Source organism: Aquarana catesbeiana, linkage group LG01 (genome assembly GCF_042186555.1).
Source record: "Aquarana catesbeiana isolate 2022-GZ linkage group LG01, ASM4218655v1, whole genome shotgun sequence".
NCBI classification, from domain to species: domain Eukaryota; kingdom Metazoa; phylum Chordata; class Amphibia; order Anura; family Ranidae; genus Aquarana; species Aquarana catesbeiana.
The window spans coordinates 242393137-242412487 of NC_133324.1; the positions used below are offsets into that span (position 1 = coordinate 242393137).

Genomic DNA, 19351 nt, shown 5'->3' on the forward strand with positions numbered 1-19351 from the left:
AATGGTATGCAGACACTGACCTCCAATTTGCTCAAATATCATCACAATTCATAAAATAGGGAAACAAAGAAACTCCATAGTGTCATATGTCCAACAATTTATTGTAAAATAAACACTTCCCTTCATAGGGGTACTCACATTGTGTAGGTGCGTGAGTGCACCATCCTAATCAAGGTTATGCAATATTGCTTCCATTAAGCCTGTATTTGTGGGAATGACCATAGCAAGTGGAAAAAGAGCCGGGCCCTGTGACACTTAGGATGTAATGGGTTATAAGATGGTTTATATCCTGCTAACCAAACTGGCATCAAATTGGCATATGGAAACATAAATGGATGGGCGAGATTATCAGTAAGTTTCAGGGAGGCTAATCTGGTGGCTGGTTAGAACCTCTTCCAAGGTCTCATCATTAATAGGATCCAAATCAGCCCAAACAAAATCTTTCAATTATAAGGCTTGGGTTGTGTCGTTGGGTCCTGGAAGGCTGCAAAGAATGCTAGAATCACTTTTGTGTGGGAGAAGCTGTAATCATAGCGTCAGCTGAATGATTATCTGCAAGCACAGGCATTATGGAGCAAAATTGCCTGGTGACAGCATGTCTGAACTGGAGATATCAAAAAAGCCATATAATTTAGCAAGGTGTTAGCATGTCTACACCAAAGTTCAGGATGTGGCACCATAGAAATCTTAGGCAAAGATTCGTTCTGTTAAAATGGAGTGTGACTATTAACCCCCATTATACTTAGTTTGAACATAGAGTATCCATGTCCCTTAGCTTGGCACACTGAGTCAACATCAGGTTGAAAGACTGTAGTTCTATTTAACCTTTAGACCCACAATTAATCATAGCAAGAGGGTCTAGGGGACTGGTAGTGCTGTCGGGTACCATAAGGTGCGTAAACCGGGAAACAGTGCGCCAATGGAAAATATGAGATGTCTGCGAGTTCAAGTAGTGTAAATTGAAGTCTGGCAGTGCCTGGCCTCCCAAATCATTTGAATATTTCAGAGTGGACCGGTTCCGTTTGTCTGCCGGAGCCAGAGTTGGAAGCTTTCAGTAGGTAATCTAACACTTAAAATATTTTATGGGCACATAGATCGGCAAGTGCCAAACAATATTAAGGGTTTTGGGAAGAATCATTTTAACAAAGTTTATGTGTCCCATTATATAGTAGTAAGCAGGGATTTTCAGCTTTTAGATCACTTGGTTGTCGCCCTTCTGTGGAATCTTGATGACTGTCACTGTATCCAGATAGTGACTGCTTATACAAATGAAGTGCTTACAATTTGAATTTGGTTTGAATACTGTAGAGTGTGAACGTGACAGAGATGCTCTGGGGACGTCATTAGACCCATCCAAAAAAGATGCAGACCCTGTAAATATCCACAAAAAGCCAGCAAGACCTCTAGCCAGTGAGGGTGAAGAAGAAGCAGAAAGCGATGCAGAACAGGAGGCTTCTTATAAGGAAGACGTCTTATCTGAGAAAGATGAAGAGCAAGATGTTGGAGACCTGTTCAGTAAAGTAAGTTGCCTGTATAGTAAATTTACAAGATGTATTACAGTGTATTGCTACCAGGTCAGTTGTCCTGTGCTGTCATGTTTCGGATATTAGTCTTGTGATCATAGCCACCTTTTGCAGGATGTTCTGATACTCAAAATTCAGTATTCAAATATAAAAAAAAATTGAAATTGAACTTCCCACACTAACTGGCTTATTTTTTATGGTAGAACTATGTAACCATTGGTCATTTAAAATTCTTGTTTTTTGTACTCTTAATTATTATGCACGTACTCTTTAACCACTTCGCATCCAGGCCAATTCTGACACTTCGCTCCTATATGTCAAAAATCATAATTTCTGTGCTATAAAATTACATAGAACCCCCAAACATTATATATGTTTTTTTTAGCAGAGACCCTAGAGAATACAATGGCGGTCATTGCAACTTTTTATCTTGCACGGTATTTGCACAGCAATTTTTCAAACTTTTTTTTTTTTTTTTAAAAAAACAGTTTCATGCTTAAAAAAAACAAAACAGCAAAGTTAGCCCAATTTTTTTGCATAATGTGAAAGATGAAGTTACGCCGAGTAAATAAATACCTAACATGTCACGCTTCAAAATTGCACACGCTCGTGGAATGGCGCCAAATTTTGGTACTTAAAAATCCCCATAGGCAATGCTTTAAAATTTTTTACTGGTTACATGTTTTGAGCTATGGAGGAGGTCTGGGGCTAGAATGATTGCTCTCGCTCTAACGATCGTGGTGATACCTCAAATGTGTGGTTTGAACACCGTTTTCATATGTGGGCGGACTTACGTATGCGTTCGCTTCTGCGTGCGAGCTCACGGGGACAGGGGCGCTTTAAAAAAATTTTTTTTTTTTTTATTGTTAATTTTACTTACATTTTTTTTTTATTTTGACACTTTTTAAAAAAAAAAAAAAACCTTTGATCACTTTCATTCCTATTACAAGGAATGTAAACATCCCTTGTAATAGGAATATGACATGATCGGTCCTCTTTACAGTGAGATATGCGGTCAATAAGACCCCACATCTCACCTCTAGGCTGGGAAGCTTAAAATCAAATACAAAAAAAAAAAGATCACCGCTTCCCAGCCGAGGCGGCGCCATTTTTTTGAATGCAGAGGCCGGGTGCGACGTCATAACATCGTGCCTGGCCTCCGAACGATCATAGAGAAATCTCGATGATCTACATCCGGCGCAGGCGGATCCGCTCTCCGACTCACCGATTGCTGAGGTGAGTCGGTAGAAGCACTGGAGGGCGGCGGGAGGGGGGGACGTCCCCTTTCACCGCCTGTAAGAACGATCAAGCAGCGGAACAGCTGCTGTGATCATTCTTATGGTGTACGGAATCGCTGGCTGAAAATGCCGATATCTGAATGATGTCTGTAGCCTCAGGCATCATTCAGATATAACCCCGGAAAGTCGAGGCCGTCATATGACGGCCTAAGGATATCAAGTGGTTAAAATTTATGCTACCCCCAACATTTCCTTCTCCTGATTAGTGTATGTTGTACCATGTACTTGTGTTTAAAAAAAGTACCCTGTTCTCTGTTTTTCTTCCTTTGTGTGAAATACCTGGTGATCCTGCCAGTCCCCCCCTGTTTTCCTATGTCAGACTGACCACGCTAGGCATTGAAGCACATTTTCCTTAAGTCGTCTTCCAGGGCAGCATCTGAGAGATGGGCTCCTCCTACAGGAAACACAATGTCCACCATTATAAAAAGATTGCACATACCTGCATGCCTCAGTTCTTGTGTTTCCTCCGGACCAACAGAATCAACTCACAGTTTATTATTTTCTTTCAGTACCTGTGCTAAGTTGCAGGGGACTCCCTAGCTGGTCATCATCAGTTGCCTCTGAGGAGGTCAGGTGACTTAGGCCAGGGCCCACAACAAGCCTGAGGTTTCGCCCCCACCGGGGGGGGGGGGGGTGAGCAACCATCCCCCAGCCAACAAAGGTATCTTAGGATTCCTTCCTGCAACCCGCCTCCAGTGCTGTGATGCAGTAGCAGACAATCCAGACCAGTGGGGCGGCTGCTGGCTGCCTCCTGAGCTCTTCTCCCTCACTGAGAGTTCAGAAGGTTGTAGCAAGATGGCGGTGAGTAAATCCCAGATGCCGAGTGCATCACTTCTGGCGGTGCGGCTTTTGGTGACGCACTTCCGGTCACGCGGGCCTGCCGGCACCATCTTTTTGGTGGATACCTGTACGGGGGGGGGCAGGAAAACCCGGAAACCTGGCAGCAAAAGAGGCACTTCCGGCCGCAGACAGAATTGGGACACACTGGACATGGAGTCACACACAGAGTTATGTGTCCAGCCATACCTCTATCAAGGCAGCTGGGGGCGGGGCGAGAGCAGGGGCAGGGAGCTATAAAAGAGCACCTGACAGGAGGCTCATCACCTGCAGAATCCTGCAAGCCAGGAAAGCTAAAAGGTAAACGAGAGCATGCACAGGCCAACTCAGCACTTATTAATCACTATTGCGCTTAGGCTATATGTTGTGTGCAGCACACTATCTGCATCCTCTTACTTTGGGTCCCTTTCTCTCCCTCAAAAGCCCCAGAAGAGAAAAATTCCAGGTCCAGCAGCAAAACATGTGGTTCATGCGGACACAAACTAGTTTTAGATTGGATGAAACTGCTATGCCAAAAATGTCTTGGCAAACTGGTGGCAAAAGAATCACAGGGGTGTTTTAAAGAATTTATGTCAACTTTCAGAAAAGAAATGTGGGACATGTTTAACCCCTTGCGCACAGCAATAAAAAAAAAAGGACTTGTTACACCTTCAGCAATAAAACGTAGGTAAACCATTTGCTAAAGAAGACACGCTAAATGCCCTAGACACACCACTGTCAAGAATAGCAAACAAGTCGGACCTCTCGTTTGAAGACTCCAGCACGCTAAAACATCCAATGGATAAAAAAAGCAGACTAAAAAAGGCATGGGAAGCAGGGGCAGCAAACCACAAGCCCGCCATTACATCCACACGCACAGCAAGAACCCTGCTGCTTTGGCTAAACCAACTGCAAGAACTCCTAGAAAAAGACACCCCCAGAGAACAGATACTAAAATCCATGCCCACCCTGACACGGGCAGCGGCCTTCGTAGCAGACGCATCAGCAGAGGGAGTTAAAATCACAGCAAGGACAACAGGCTTGATCAACTCAGCCAGGAGGGCACTTTGGCTCAAAGAGTGGATGGTGCCTCCAAAAACAAATTATGTGGTATCCCCTTTACAGGCGACCTTCTCTTTGGATAAGGCCTGGAATGGGTACTAGACAGGTCAGCAAACGGGAAAATGGGGTTCCCGCAGCCGCAGAAAAAGCAAAGCAAAACTCCTTTTCGTCAGCAGAAAACTACAAACAAAGCAAAAACAGTAAGAGATGCTCATTTCAAAGGAGGAAGAATAGGGAAGACTTCATCCTTAAGCCTCCCAGGGGCAGCACCAAAAAACAATGACACCCAGCAGGTGGGGGGCAGGCTCTCAGCAGTCATAGACAAGTGGTGAAAAGTCACCTCAAACAAGTTTGTCCTCCACACGGTAGAGCGAGGGTATTCCATAGAATTTTCCAATGCTGCACTCCCCAGAGACAAAGAGAAAGCAGAGGGATTCCTGTCATCACTAGAAAACCTACTAACACAGAACGTCATTAAGGCGGTTCCACAAGAAGAAATAGTCGAGGGTTTTAACATACACATATTTGCCAGGAAAAAACCCTCTGGGAAGTACAGGCTCATTTTGAACCTAAAACCCCTCAACAAGAAAATAAAATACAAAAAAATTCGGATGGAATCCATCTACTCAGTAAGGAACTTACTACCGCCAGGGGCTTTTATGGCCACGGTAGACTTGCAGGATGCCGACCTGCACATACCAACAAACAGAGACCACCACAAGTTTCTAAGATTCGCAATACAGGGTCCTAAGGCTACCCTGCACTTCCAGTATACCTCCTTGCCCTTTGGAATTATGTCAGCACCCAGAATATTCACCAAAATACTGGCAGAGGCACTAAAGAGCTTAAGACTAAAAGGCATAGGAGTCGTACCATATTTGGACGACGACTTCTTTTTCACCAGCACAAAAGAGAACTTGGCAGTCAACCTCCAGTCAAGTCTCAAGTATTTAAAGGAATGAGGGTGGATAATAAATGAACAAAAGTCCAACCTTATTCCCAGTCAAAGAGTAAACTACCTAAGGTAAGTGCTAGATGCAAGAGAAACAAAGATCCTTCTACCACAGGACAAGGTAGCAAGATTAACGGAAGAGATCGAGACCTTATGTCTCCCCAATGCAGTTACCATAAGGAAGAGCATGAGGGTGCTCGGCCTCATGACCTCCTCCATACCGGCCATCACGTGGGCACAAATGCACACAAGACCGCTACGGAACCTTATTCTGGCTCAGCGGGGAGTGCTGGGTCATAATCCCACAAGAGCTCAAATTGTCGCTGCAATGGTGGCTCAAACCACATATATACAACCAGGGACACTTATGGACACTGGCTCTGTTCCTCGCTCTCCTTTGATCCACATATGTTGTGTGCAAGTACCTAGGTTTATTTATTTTGTATACAATATGGTAATAGATGATATATTGTAAATTTGTTATCATTAAACTCTGTATTTATTCTTGAACAGGGTTTAAAACTGTAATTAACCCTTCATGCTCCTGAAGAAGCGTTATTCGTCAACACGAAACGTGTTGAGCACAGATCTTTCCATCTAGCGTGAAGCTACGCACCCCTCTACAGCTATAGCCCCATGTTTATTATCAGCATTTCGTGACGTTGTACATTATGTTTTATATTCACCATTGTTAATACTTTGGAGGCTCCCTACATATGCCTAGGGGGTGGGTATGCCCACACAATAGTTTGCGTTATTACTGATGATGTTTTTTGAAAAAAAATTCTAATGACTATAATTACCTTTTATACTCGGTTATTTTTTTTTTGATATAGTGCCCATAAAGTCCCAAATCTTTTGGTCTCTATTTTTGTCTTCTTTTTTCAATAGTCCTACATAGTACCTGTAATTTTTGTGCCTAAAATTGTCCAAAAAAAGGGAGAAGGCATACAGAATTCTGAGCATGACAGATGAGAGCGAAGGGGAGGCCTCACCATCTCACCATCAGAATTGGGCTCAGAATATGAACCTGTGGAAAGCAGCAGCACCCTGACAGCTATCTCGGATGTTGGTGAAGAGGCCTCTCCTAAAATCAGGTGTACCTAACCCCATGTTGCTGAAGTGCCACAATCACATAATTATGCTCAGATGCAGCAGGACGCAGGTACTAGCGCTGCACTACTTTTGGGTGATCTGGCAAGCACCAGTAGCATAGTACATTCTGGCCTTTTAGACTCCAACATTGCAGTATTTTATGGTGAAGTGGTGAGCAACAGCAGTGAAATACAAACTGGCGGGGCGGCTAGCACTAGTAGCATAATGCAACCGCTGCCACCAAAAATTCAAGCACAGGCCCGGAGTTCAGGTGGAAACAGCCAACTTAACAACTCTCCTTGACTTATTTTAGCTCTTTTTCACCAAAGACCTTTATAATTTGATTGTGAACCAAAGTACTGTTTATCCCCAACAGTATATTGCAGCCAACCCAAATTCATACCTTTAAAACTCACCTGGAAACTTATCACGGTTTCCGAATTTAAAACTTTTTGGTGCCTAACCCTTAACATGGGCATTACAAAGGAGAAGGAACTGCAGTCATATTGGTCCACAGACCCAATTCATCATATGCCCATGTTCTCTGCTGCAATGGCCAGGAAAAGATCTGAGATAAAAATGTATATTATGCATTTCAGTGACAACAACCTGACTATGATTGGCTCCAGAAAATTTGTTCCCTCACAAATTATCTGTCCCAAAAATTTACAGATATGTATACACCCCAACAAAACATCTACATAGATGAGTTCCTTAGAATTTATGAGGGAAAAGGCAGTCAAGTGGAGCCCCATAAATGCTCAGACTACATGGGAGTAGTGGTAAGCTGGTATTGGACTTGTTGTCACCCTTGTTCAATATGGGGTACCATTTGTACACAAACAACTTTTTTGCAAGCATGCCACATTTTAGAGATTTGTTCCCTAAAAAATTGGCTACTGTGGCACCATGTGACCTAGTCGCAGGGTCTTCCCCAATGGGTCGTTAACACCCCACTTCGAAAAGGGGAGAAAGCCTGCTTGCGGAATGAAGATCTACTAGCTGTAAAATGGAAGGACAAACATTATGTATTCATCCTTCCATTCACCCAGACACGACAGTCCAAATTCACATGATATCTAGTGTCGTTGAAAAGCCTCTCTGCATCCACGACTATAATCTAAATATGGGAGGTGTAGTTTTCAGCGACCAAATGACGAAGCCAGTATTAGCCTCCCACAGAGCTAGACACTGGTACAAAAGAGTGTCTATATACAGTGGGCATAGAAAAGAATCATCTCAGATTCAACATTTCAGAAAAAAATAAATTCCCAAAAACAGAATTACTGAGTTGGAAAAAAAGGATCACCCACTTGTGCCAGTATATTGTTGAACAGCATTTTTCTTTTATTACAACCTTCAGTCCGTTGGGATATGTCTCTACTAACTTTGCACATCTATTCTTTGCAGAACTGCTGAAGTTCAGTTAAATTTGATGGTGACCATTTGTGGACTGCAGTCTTCAAGTCATTCCACAGATTTTCAATGGGGTTTAAGTATGGTCTCTTATTAGGCCATGCAAGGACATTCACCTTTTTCTCCTTCAACCACTGGGTGCTCATTTTTGCTGAGTACATTGTCATGTTGGAAGGTAAACCTTCTTCCCATTGACAACTTTCTGGCAGAGGGCAGCAGATTTTCCTCAAGAATTTGACGGTATTTTGCCCCATCCAATTCTCCTTCTACCCAGACAAGTGTGCCATAACAGGATATTACCACTTCCTTGCTTTACTGTAGGAAAGGTGTTATTTGGATGGTGAGCTGTATTGGATTTCCACCATACATATCGTTTGGTGTTGAGGCTAAATTATTAAATTTTAGTCTCATCTGACCATAACACCTTTTTCCATGTGACCTCAGAATCTTCAAGCGGCTTTTTGGCAAAGCTCAGTCGTGACTGCATTTGGCCTTTCTTGAGAAGTGGCTTTTTTCTTGCAACCCTCCCATACAAGCCACATTTGTGGTGAAATTGTGATATTGTTGTCACATGCACACAATGACCACTCTTTGCCATAAATTCCTGCATATGCTTCAGAGTTGCTGTAGGCCTCTTGGTAGCCTCTCTGACCAGTTTCCTCCTGTCTCTTTTATTCAGTTTGGAGCAACGTCCTGATCGGGGGTAGTGTGACCAAACCCCCGTATTTTTTTGAATATGTTCAGGTGTTTTTAACTAGCCTTGCAGGAAATGTCATTCTTGAATGTGTGCGCTGTAATATGTTTTGTACTGATCCAGGGAGGGTCTGTCTGAGATTAGCAACACCTGATTTAAGTTTACAAGTCATTAATAAGTAATACAGCTGGAGAAAACAAAAACATTTCAGGCTGCAAAACAACAAAATTTGATTATTTTCTATACCCACTGTATTTATTTAAATTGACTTTATACAATGCATTTATATACAAAGCTACTGGAAGAACTGGATCCTTCCTAAAATTTCAAAAAGCAATTTGTCTCAGCCCTTTTGTATCCAGAAAGAGACATGGCCCAAAGTCAAAATCCAGATGCGGTTAGCCAGCTGCATGAGAGGCATTTTCCAGATGTCCTACAATCTACCTCAACACAAAAGTCACCCCAAAAAAATAGGATTTTTATTACAGCTTGCCTGTAAAATCCTTTTCTTGGGGTACATCATGGGACACAGAGCTTTAAGGTAATTACTTAATGGGTTATAGGCCACCTTCAGGTGTTGACACTGCTATACCCAATCAAAGGATGTTCACTTCCTTTATAACCTCTCCTCCTTCCAGGAGCACATCAGTATTTGTAGCAAAGCAATATACTTAAAATACCAAAAAAGAGGGGAGGGACCTCTGTGTCCCATGATGCACTCCAAGAAAAGGATTTTACAGGTAAGCTGTAATAAAAATCCTATTTTCTTTATCGTACATCATGGGACACAGAGCTTTAAGTAATTAGTTGGGACGTCCTATAGCAATGCTACTTGAGGGTTGGGAGAAAAGAACCCGCAGGTTACTCACAGACTTGAGGACTTATACTGCTGCCTGCAGTACACTGCGCCCGAAGGCGATATCCTCATACCTCCTTACATCCACCTGATAAAATCTTGTGAATGTATGCACTGAAAACCAAGTTGTGGCCTTACAGATCTGAGCCATGGAGGCCTGATGGCACACTGCCCAAGAAGCACTAACCAACCTGGTAGAAGGCGCCTTAACTTGAAATGGGGAAATCTTACACCTTAAATCATAAGTTTGAATTATCACTTGCAGAATCCACTTAGTGACAGTGGATTTTGACGCTGCCTGTCTTTTCTTAGGACCCTCTGGCAGAATAAATAAGACATCAGTCTTACAAATCTGAGCAGTTTTCTTTAAATAGATTTTCACTGCTCTCTCCACATCAAGACAATGCAGTGACTTTTCTTCCCTGGAACATGGTTTTATAAAAAACGATGGCAGGACAATATCTTAGTTCAGGTGAAAACCTGAAATTACTTTTGGCAAAAAGCCTGGACGAGGGTGTAACACCACTCTGTCCTCATGAAAAATCAAATATGGCTCTTTACAAGAAAGAGCAGTCAATTCCTCCTTGCTGAGGATATAGCAACCAAAAATACCAACTTCCTTGTCAGAATGACTAGGGGAATATGTTGTATCGGTTCAAATGGCTGTTTTTGTAACACAGACAAAACTAAGTTCAAGTCCCAAGGGTTCAAGGGAGGTTTGATGGGCGGATTAAGCTGCGTCACCCCTTGTATAAAGCCCCGGACTAAAGAATGAGTAGCAAGTGGTCTTTGAAATAAGACAGATAAAGCCGAGACTTGGCCTTTTAATAGGACTTGAGGCCAATTTCATTTCTACCCCTAATTGTAGAAAGGCAAGAATTCTGCCTATGATATATCTCCGAGGGTGCCAACCCTTGGATTCACACCAGGAAACATAAGCCCTCCAGACTCTATAATATATAGTTCTAGAAGCTGATTTCCTAGCATTAATCAGGGTAGAGATAACTGACCCGGAAAGCCCATGTTTCTTTTAGAATGTGGGTTTCAATAGCCAAGCCATTAAATTTAGAGACCGTAAGGAAGGATGGAATATCGGTCCCTGAGAGAGCAGATCTGGCCGTAGTGGGAGGGACCATGTGCCCTCCACTGCCATTTTTACGATTGCTGTGTACCATGACCTTCTGGGCCGTGCTGGTGCCACCAGAATTACCGGCTTCCTTTCCAGCTTGATCCTGCAAAGAAGTCGAGGCAGCAACTGAATAGGGGGAATGCATAGATCAGTGAGAACTGATCCCATGGTGTCACCAACGCATCCATTCCACATGCAAATGAATCCCTTGTTCTGGCCACAAAGTTGACTAACTTCATCTTGAACCTGGATGCTTGAAGATCTACGTCCGGAGTCCGCCATCTTTGTTAAACAGCCCAAAATATGTCGGGGTGAAGAGACCATTCCCCTGGGAATAACGTCTGGCAACTTAACTAGTCCGCCTGCCAATTCTCTACTCCCGGACTGAAGACTGCCGAAAGGCATGGAACATTCCTTTCTGCCCAAGTTAGGATATGGTTCACCTCTCTCTGCTGAGAGACTTTTGGTGCCCCCTTGGGGATTTATATAGGCCACAGCTGTGGCATTGTCGGATTGAATCCTGACAGGACAATTCCGTAACCTGAAGTCCAGGCTTTTTAGAGCTGGACGTACTACCTGAATCTCTAGGATATTCATGGGCAAGGTTCTTTTAGGTTCTTGACTACTGTCCTTGGACATTTGTCTTTTCTAGTACTGCTCTCCAGCCTAAAAGGCTGGCATCCGTCGTTACCACTTTCCAGATGACTGATCTGAAGGATTTTCCTTTCAGAAGATTCTGGGTTAGTAACTACCAAGTGAGGCTTTGGGACACTCGTTGGGGACAGCTGCATTGGCAAATCTAAAGCTTGAATTGTTTTGTTCCAAGCAGACAGGATACTGTTTTGCAACAGTCTTGAATAGAACTGGGCATAGGGAACTGCTTTGAATGAAGCCATAGTGCTAAGCACAAATACAGAGGCACTCTAGTAATATGTACTACTTGCTGAGCAAGAGTCTAGCAAAACAATGCCCCATAAAGATCAGCAGATGCTGAGTACAATGTATTTCCTGTACTGGAAACACCCTTTCCTGGGCTGTGTCTATGATCCAGCTTTTTTAGCAGGATTAAGGAAGATTTCTCTAGGTTGAGAATCCAACCCAACTTTTTCAGATAGTTGGTTGTAGTGGGTATGCTTTGCTCCAAACGAGCCACCGATTGATCTATAAGCAATAGATCGTCTAGGTACGCCAAGACTGTTATGCCCTTGCCCTTAACCTGGCTAGAGGTGGGGCCAGCACTTTGGTGAACACCCGGGGTGCTGTGGCTAGCCCGAAGGGTAGGGCTATAAACTGGAAATGCTGCTGTTCTAATTAGAACCGCAGAAAGTTTTGATGAGAAGGATAGAAACTGACCTGATTGTCTCCATGTGAAAGGAGCGGATCTTCAGGAACTGATTTAGCTTTCTTAGATCTAGAATGGGTCTGACTTCTCCATTTGGTTTTGGTGCCATGAAAAGATTTTAATAAAACCCCAGACCTTGCTCTGGGGATCTGTCTGATCACCCCTTGAGATATTAATCGGTCTAGTGCCTGAAGCAGAGATTGTCCTTTCTCTGGATCTTTGGGAACGCTTGACCTCCGGAAACGAGACGGTGGAAGTCCCGAATGTACCCCATCGTTACCGTGGAAATGACCCATCTGTCCTGAATTTCCCTTTTTCCATATTTCTGAAAATTACAGAAGTCTTCTCCCCACCTTGGTGAGAGGGGTTGCCTCTTCATGATAAAGCTTTAGAATTCTGTTTTGAAGATTTCCTACCCCAGGGCTTCTTTTGAGCCTGGGTCTGACCCAGAGGTTTTCCTCTAGAGTCTGACAGCGGAGGCCGTCGCTACTGCCTAAAGGCAGAAGCCTCTGGCGCAGGGGGAAGAGCCTGTTTAAATGAAGGTCGTTTTGTATTTTCTTTTGACTGGTAAAAGAGTACTTTTCCCACTAGAAATTGTCTTGAGATTTTTATCCAAGTCTTCTCCAAATATTCGCTCCCCCTGAAAGGGGAGCCCAGTTAGGAGGTCTTTACATGGTGCTTCAGCTGACCAATTTTTTAACCACAGGATTCTACGCATGTGCACAAGCATAAGCGTATGGCAGGATGCCTGGTGAATAGAATCTTTAATGGCATCTATGGCAAAACATAATGCCTTAGGTAGTTCAGCCAAATCCTGAGCTTGTTGTGCAGGAAGCTCTCTAAGGGCCTGTTTAAATTGGTCCTTTAGGAAGGCTCTAAAAATGATGCAGGCAGGCAAGACACCAGGCCCGGATGGGTTCCCAGTGGAGTTCTATAAGACCTATGTGGAAGACCTTGCCCCTAGATTACAGTTGACTCTGTCTCAGGCATCAGAGACTGGGGTCCTCCCAGATTCGATGAGTGATGCAGTTATAGTAGTTATTCCCAAACCAGGAAAAGATCCTCCCCTATGTTCCTCCTACCGCCCTATTTCCCTCCTAAACGTCGACGCCAAAATATTCGCAAAAGTCCTCACCAACCGCCTAAATACTGTTATCACAGCCCTGATCCACCCAGACCAGTCAGGTTTCATGCCCTGTCGAGGCACGGACATAAATATCCGTCGACTGCACACTCACATAGCGGCTGCGGACCCAGATGCCCCCGGGGTGGTGCCCTCACTCGACGCCGAGAAGGCTTTCGATTTGGTCGAGTGGGGCTATCTATGGACGGTCCTCTCTAGATTTGGCTTTGGCCCTAAATTCCTATCATGGCTACAAATGTTATATGCACATCCTAGGACCCGTATACGCACTAACGGGACCCTGTCGGGTTCCTTCTCTTTACGAAGGGGGACCTGGCAGGGGTGTCCTTTGTCCCCGGCCCTGTTTGCCTTGGCCCTGGAGCCGCTAGCTGCCCATATTAGGAGGGAGTCTGGTATTAAAGGCATAAAGGTAGGCCCATTGGAAGAAAAATTATCCCTATATGCGGATGATTCCCTACTATATATGGAGGACACTTCCACTTCCCTGAGGGCTGCCCTGACCCAGTTTGATACCTTCAGCCATTATTCAGGGGTCCGTATCAACTGGGACAAGTCGGTGCTGTTCCCGCTCCACCCGTCAAGACGGACATATGACCTCCCCTGCTCCTTTCAGTTTAGATACTTCCAGCTCCGGCATGCCCTTACCTCACAATTTCCTAGCCCAGTCACTCTGGAGTCGGACTCCATTGAGTGACTCCTTACTTCGGGAGTGATGGGGAAGCCCCTCTCCTCCCTTTATTTATACCTCACGGTGGCTCATGGCGCCGACACTTCGGCCACTCTGAGCAAGTGGAAGGACAACATCCCTAACCTTGATGAGGACATCTGGGAGGAATTTGTCTCTGTATATATTCCTTCTATGATTGCCTCTAGAGACCGTTTCGTACAATTGAAGTTTTTACACAGGGCATACTATACCCCACAGAGACTTTTCAAAATATATCCCTCCCTCAGCCCACTGTGCACAAGATGTTCCCTTGAACGGGCCTCTTTCTTCCATATGGTTTGGACCTGCCAAAAAATCCGCCCATACTGGCGGGATGTGGCGGACGTCCTGACAGAGATTTGTGGAACTATGATACCATTAGACCCCCTCCTCTTCTTACTTAGTTATCTGGGCGAAGTGGAGGGGGATAGATACACCAAACTGTGCTTGACCTTCATCCAATTCTGTGCTAGGAGAGAAATCCTCCTGAGATGGAGGGGAACAGAGCTTCCTACGAGAATTTCATGGCAAAACACAATAAACAAGGTCTTACCACTCTATAAAATTACGTATGAAAGCAGAAATTGCCCAGCAAAATACGATAAGGTTTGGTCGAACTGGGTTGACGCCTGTGGCTGAGACTTGCTGGACTGCATAATAATAATAACTGAGTACGGCAATTAATAAAAGGTGATGAGTGATCCTTGGCCTTCTCCCCCCCCCCCCTTTCTCCCCACCTCCCTTCCTCCTGGCTTCCCCTCCCCCCCTCCTTCCCTCCCCCCCTCCTTCCCTCTTCCCCTCCTTCCCTCTTCCCCTCCTTCCCTCTCCCCCTCCTCCCCCCCCCCCCTTGCCACACCTCTTCTCCCCCCCTCCTCTTGCCCCCCGACCCCTAGAGGTGGGGCTGCTATAGCATAACTGCGTAACTGTACTGTCAACACTCTTCTTTCTTGTTTATCACACCATCCCAACTGCTGTACTCCCATCTACATAAAGTTTGAATTTACTATGCTTATTCTCAAACCCACAATAACAACGTGACATGTAACAACGTGCAAGTACTATACTTAATGAACTGTCAATGCTTTGTTTGTACTTTTTACTTTTTTAAAATACAATAAAAAAACGTTACTGTTAAAAAAAATTGGTCCTTTAGGGATTGACAGACGCCTATTGCGGCGAATGCGGACTGAGTGATGGCACCTGCTATGGAAAAGGCAGATTTTAGCAGGGATTCCAACTTGTTATCTGTGGGATCCTTAAGCATCTGTGCCTTGTCTACAGGACAAGTTAGGTTATTATTCACATTTGGAAATCGCAGCGTCAATTGCTGGTACTTTCCATTTCTTGGAGAATTTCTCCTCCAGAGGATAGAGAGAAAATCTCTTTAGAAGGGAGAAAATCTTATCCGGTGATCCCATGCAGAAAAATAAGCTGTTCTAGTAATGCATGTCCAGGAAACGCATGCAAAGGATGAGAAGGTTTTAAAGAACCCAGGGAAGAAGCGGAGTTTTCATGAGACTCTGTTAGAGGCAGAAAGTGGAATGAACCATTTCTATAAGAGATTGTATCAGCAATTTCTCAGATTGAGAGTCTGAAAAAGGTTCATCTACCATTGTTTCCTCTGCAGAGGAATCATTGGTTTGCTTTTCCTCCTGATCGATTGAGAGTAACACCTCATCGTGTGCCCACTGTTCCCCTTGCAAAGTTTCTGAAGTGGGGGAGGGGGACCTAGTACGCTTCCAATCCATTTGAATGGAGGATGCGATTAAAGCCATTAATCTTTCTTCCAGACCCTGGAGGGAGGAGGAAACGTATACAGGTGCTGAGATGCGAGAGGCAGCTGCACTATCAATTTGTTCCAGTGGCTCACCCTGGCTTGCCATAATTGGTAATTCAGGCGAGGATAACAGCATGGAAATGCAGGTCGAGATCCTAATGCCTGTGGGTGAAACCTTTACTTTTTGGTTTTTGTGGTGTCTTTTTTTGGCAGGCATAGTCCTAAATACAAAAAACAGAGGCGCTATACAAATTGCACTAAATCGCTGAAAATAGTCATGACTTTTAAAGCCGCTATAAAGTTCAGCCTAGTGCTGGAAAAAGAGTGTCCTTCCAGAATCAGGAATGCCCATTTTGCAACCCATACGTGTCCCACAGCTCGTGTGTCCCTGTGTTGCAGGCAGCTTGTTTCCTCCTCATCAGCAGAGGAGAAACTGTTACAGCTGTAGTATCTATCTGCTTTTAGCCTGGCTTGCTTCCTCGTGGACGTTCATGGCACCTGCATTTAGGCCCGGCCCCCTCCAACAAGCGAGGTGTTTTTCGGGTCCCAGACCCAACACGAGGGGGGGGGGGGAGGCAGTGACTCATGCAGTAGAGGCACAGACCTGAGAAAATACAGCCACAGTAAAAACACACATTTAGCGGTAAATAGCGGGACCCCTGCATCCCTCACAGCGGGGGGGGGGAGGGGGGGATGGGGGATGTAAGGGGGGTACAGCGCTGCTGTCCCCCTAACCCTCTGGTCCCATCAGGGTAAGAAAAATACATTTTGTGGATTTCTTTTTTTACCTTGCAAGTCTCCCTCCACACTGAGCTAACAGTGAAGACAACAGAGTAAGGTATGTGCATAGACTCCATCTAGTGGAGATTTTAAGGTATGACAACATCTTTTCCTTTAATGGAAGAAATACATAGATGTTTTTAATACCTAAGTTTCTTCTCTTACCTTATCCTCACCGCAGGATTTTGCTGAATTATCAGAAAATCCAACCTTCACCCATTACGGTGGGCTGCGTTTAGCAAACCTTCAAGGACCGGGTCCCTAAAAAGGGGTTCCACTCCCTTGGGCCCTGTACAATGCACAGCATCAGGAAGTTTTAGGTAATGTAGCAAGACCTAAGCCCTGGGTTCCTGGGGTCCAGCCCTACAAAAAGAGGCGTTATAGGCAAAACCTTGTATTGGGATACGAGGTCCCAGGTACCATCCATTTTAGGACTCAGTGGCACTTTGGATGGATCTGGTTTCTTTCTATCAAGGCTATTTAAATCCAGCATGGATCCCTCCTGGAGCTCCTCAGAGCACTTCTTCACTGACCAACACCTTAGACACTGGTGAAAAAACTGATGTGCTCCTGGAAGGAGTGGTTATACAGGGAGTGAGATTCCTTTGATTGAGTGTCAACACCTGAAGGTGGCCTATAACCCATTAAGTTATTACTTAAAGCTCTGTGTCCCATGATGTACGATAAAGAAAGATGTGTCTGTGATAAACATAGAATATGGCAAGGCACATTTTTTTTTGTCCCTCTTCTTCTGACCAACCTGGCCTATGCATCAAGGACTGCTTCTGTTGCTACCACACTGTAGTAAACTATTAGTCAAGGGTGCAGCACGGCACAGTATAGGGGTCCACACAATTCTGTACAAGAAGGGTCTTTAAAAATGTTAGGTAGTCAGTAAACCTCTATCACAGTTTGGAATAGTTAGGTTACGAAAAAAATGTTTAAAAAAAAAAAAGTTGTTTTATTGCGTTAATGTTATATTGGTACTGTGTGTTGTTAACTGTTGTTTGCTTTGCAGGGACACTAATCAGCTGCAGCACAGATCTATGTATTCTGAGAGCAGCAGGGTGCTGCTCTCAGAATACATACATCAGTGCCTGCAGCGGTGCAGGGGGAGATTTCTCCATCTGCAGCTAAAAAAATAAATAAATAAAAAGTGTATGCCAAGAATTAGGAGCATGTCATAGCCAGAAGGCGGTAGGTTCTATGCTCGTCATATACTTTTTTCACTTTTTTTTTTTTCTGGCAGAGATTTCTTCATGCACATCAACCAAAGAAAACATAACGTGTAGGCCCAACATTAGAAACGTAGGCTGAATATGTGATGGAAACTTCTAATATTGGGAAACTCCTAATGCTGGCCATACACGTAATGTTTTTAAAGGCCCTAAAAAAAAAAGCTGAACGTTTTTGAAAAATGACAAAAAAAAATGTTTTTTATTTTATTTATTTATTTATATTTTTACAAAAACGTTGTCACTTTGATGAGATATTTCTCACACATGCCATCGGTATATATTTGGTATAAGTTTTTGAAAAATTACAATACTTTTTTGTAATTCTTCAAAAACTTGTGGCAAAAAATATCTTCCAAATACTCAAAATGCCTCTCGCCAAATATGGGGTGTCTGCTTTCCAAAAGGGGGCCATTTGTTACTCCCTTTAGTCCCTTTATTCATATGTCTGCTTTCCAAAAGGGGGCCATTTGGGGGATGTTTATACTGTCCTGGCATTTTAGGGCCTCTAAAAATGTGATGGGTAGTCAGGAAATCAGTATGCATAATTAATATATTGGATTTTGGGACCCTGTACGTGTCTAGGTTGCCAAAAAATCTTTCACATGAGCTATCCCCATACTTAGGAGAAGTAGCAGAATGTGTTTTGAGGTGACAACTGTGTGTAAAAAAAAAAAAAAAAGTCTTAAAATAAATTAAAAACTTAAAGCAGTTGTAAATCATGGATGTTGGAAAAGAAAAAAATAATAATAAAAAAATAAACCTGCAAGGCAATGACATAATGTGCTAGTATGCATCGCATACTAGCACATTATGAAATACTCACCTTGGAACAAAGCCCTGCAGCTCTGTAAAGTCACTGCTTAGAGGGCTGACATGTTCTCCCTGTCTTTCTTCCGGGTTTGCGAGCTCCTGCTATGTGATTGGCCGGAGCCGTGATGACGTCACCCCCGTGCATGCAAGTGGGAGTCCTTGGTTCCAGCATGAACCTCTAAAGTTCCGGCAAGGTACCTTGCCAGACCTTGAGAACGAATGCGCCAGTGATGTCACTGGCTGCATGCAGAATGAATATCTCCTAAACGATGCACATTTAGGAGATATTCATTTTAGATGCAGGTAGGCCTTTATTATAGGCTTACCTGTAGGTAAAAATGACCAAGCAGGGTTTACAACCGCTTTAAAATAAAATCTTCCATGGACGCAACATGACTCTCGGCAAATACCTTGTTATGTCTACATTCCAAAAAGGGTCGGGGGGGGGGGGGAGGGGGTGTTAGTACTGTCCTGGCATTTTGTCGCCTCAAAAAATGTGATAGGCAGTCAGAAAGTGAAAGTTGCATAAATTCTAGTATATTTACCATAGTTTGTTGATGCTTTGACAAACAAACCAATTAATTTACACTTATTGGAATATGTTTTTTTTTTGTTTTGTTTTGTTTTTTACCAAAGACTTGGCAGAATACATTTTGGCCTAAATTTATGAAGAAATTTTATTGGATATTTTTTATAACAGAAATTAGAAAATA

The 19351-nt window shown here is 43.7% G+C and overlaps 1 protein-coding gene across 3 annotated transcripts in view; it reads left to right on the forward strand.

The window, feature by feature from the left end:
• The window catches only part of SETD1B (SET domain containing 1B, histone lysine methyltransferase), a 113972-nt gene that overhangs the window by 63912 nt on the left and 30709 nt on the right, over nt 1-19351 (forward strand). For all 3 annotated transcript variants that reach the window (XM_073626744.1, XM_073626754.1, XM_073626762.1), the window contains exon 10: nt 1309-1520. In XM_073626744.1, coding sequence (XP_073482845.1) covers nt 1309-1520 — 212 coding nt within the window. The remainder of the gene's footprint in view (nt 1-1308; nt 1521-19351) is intronic.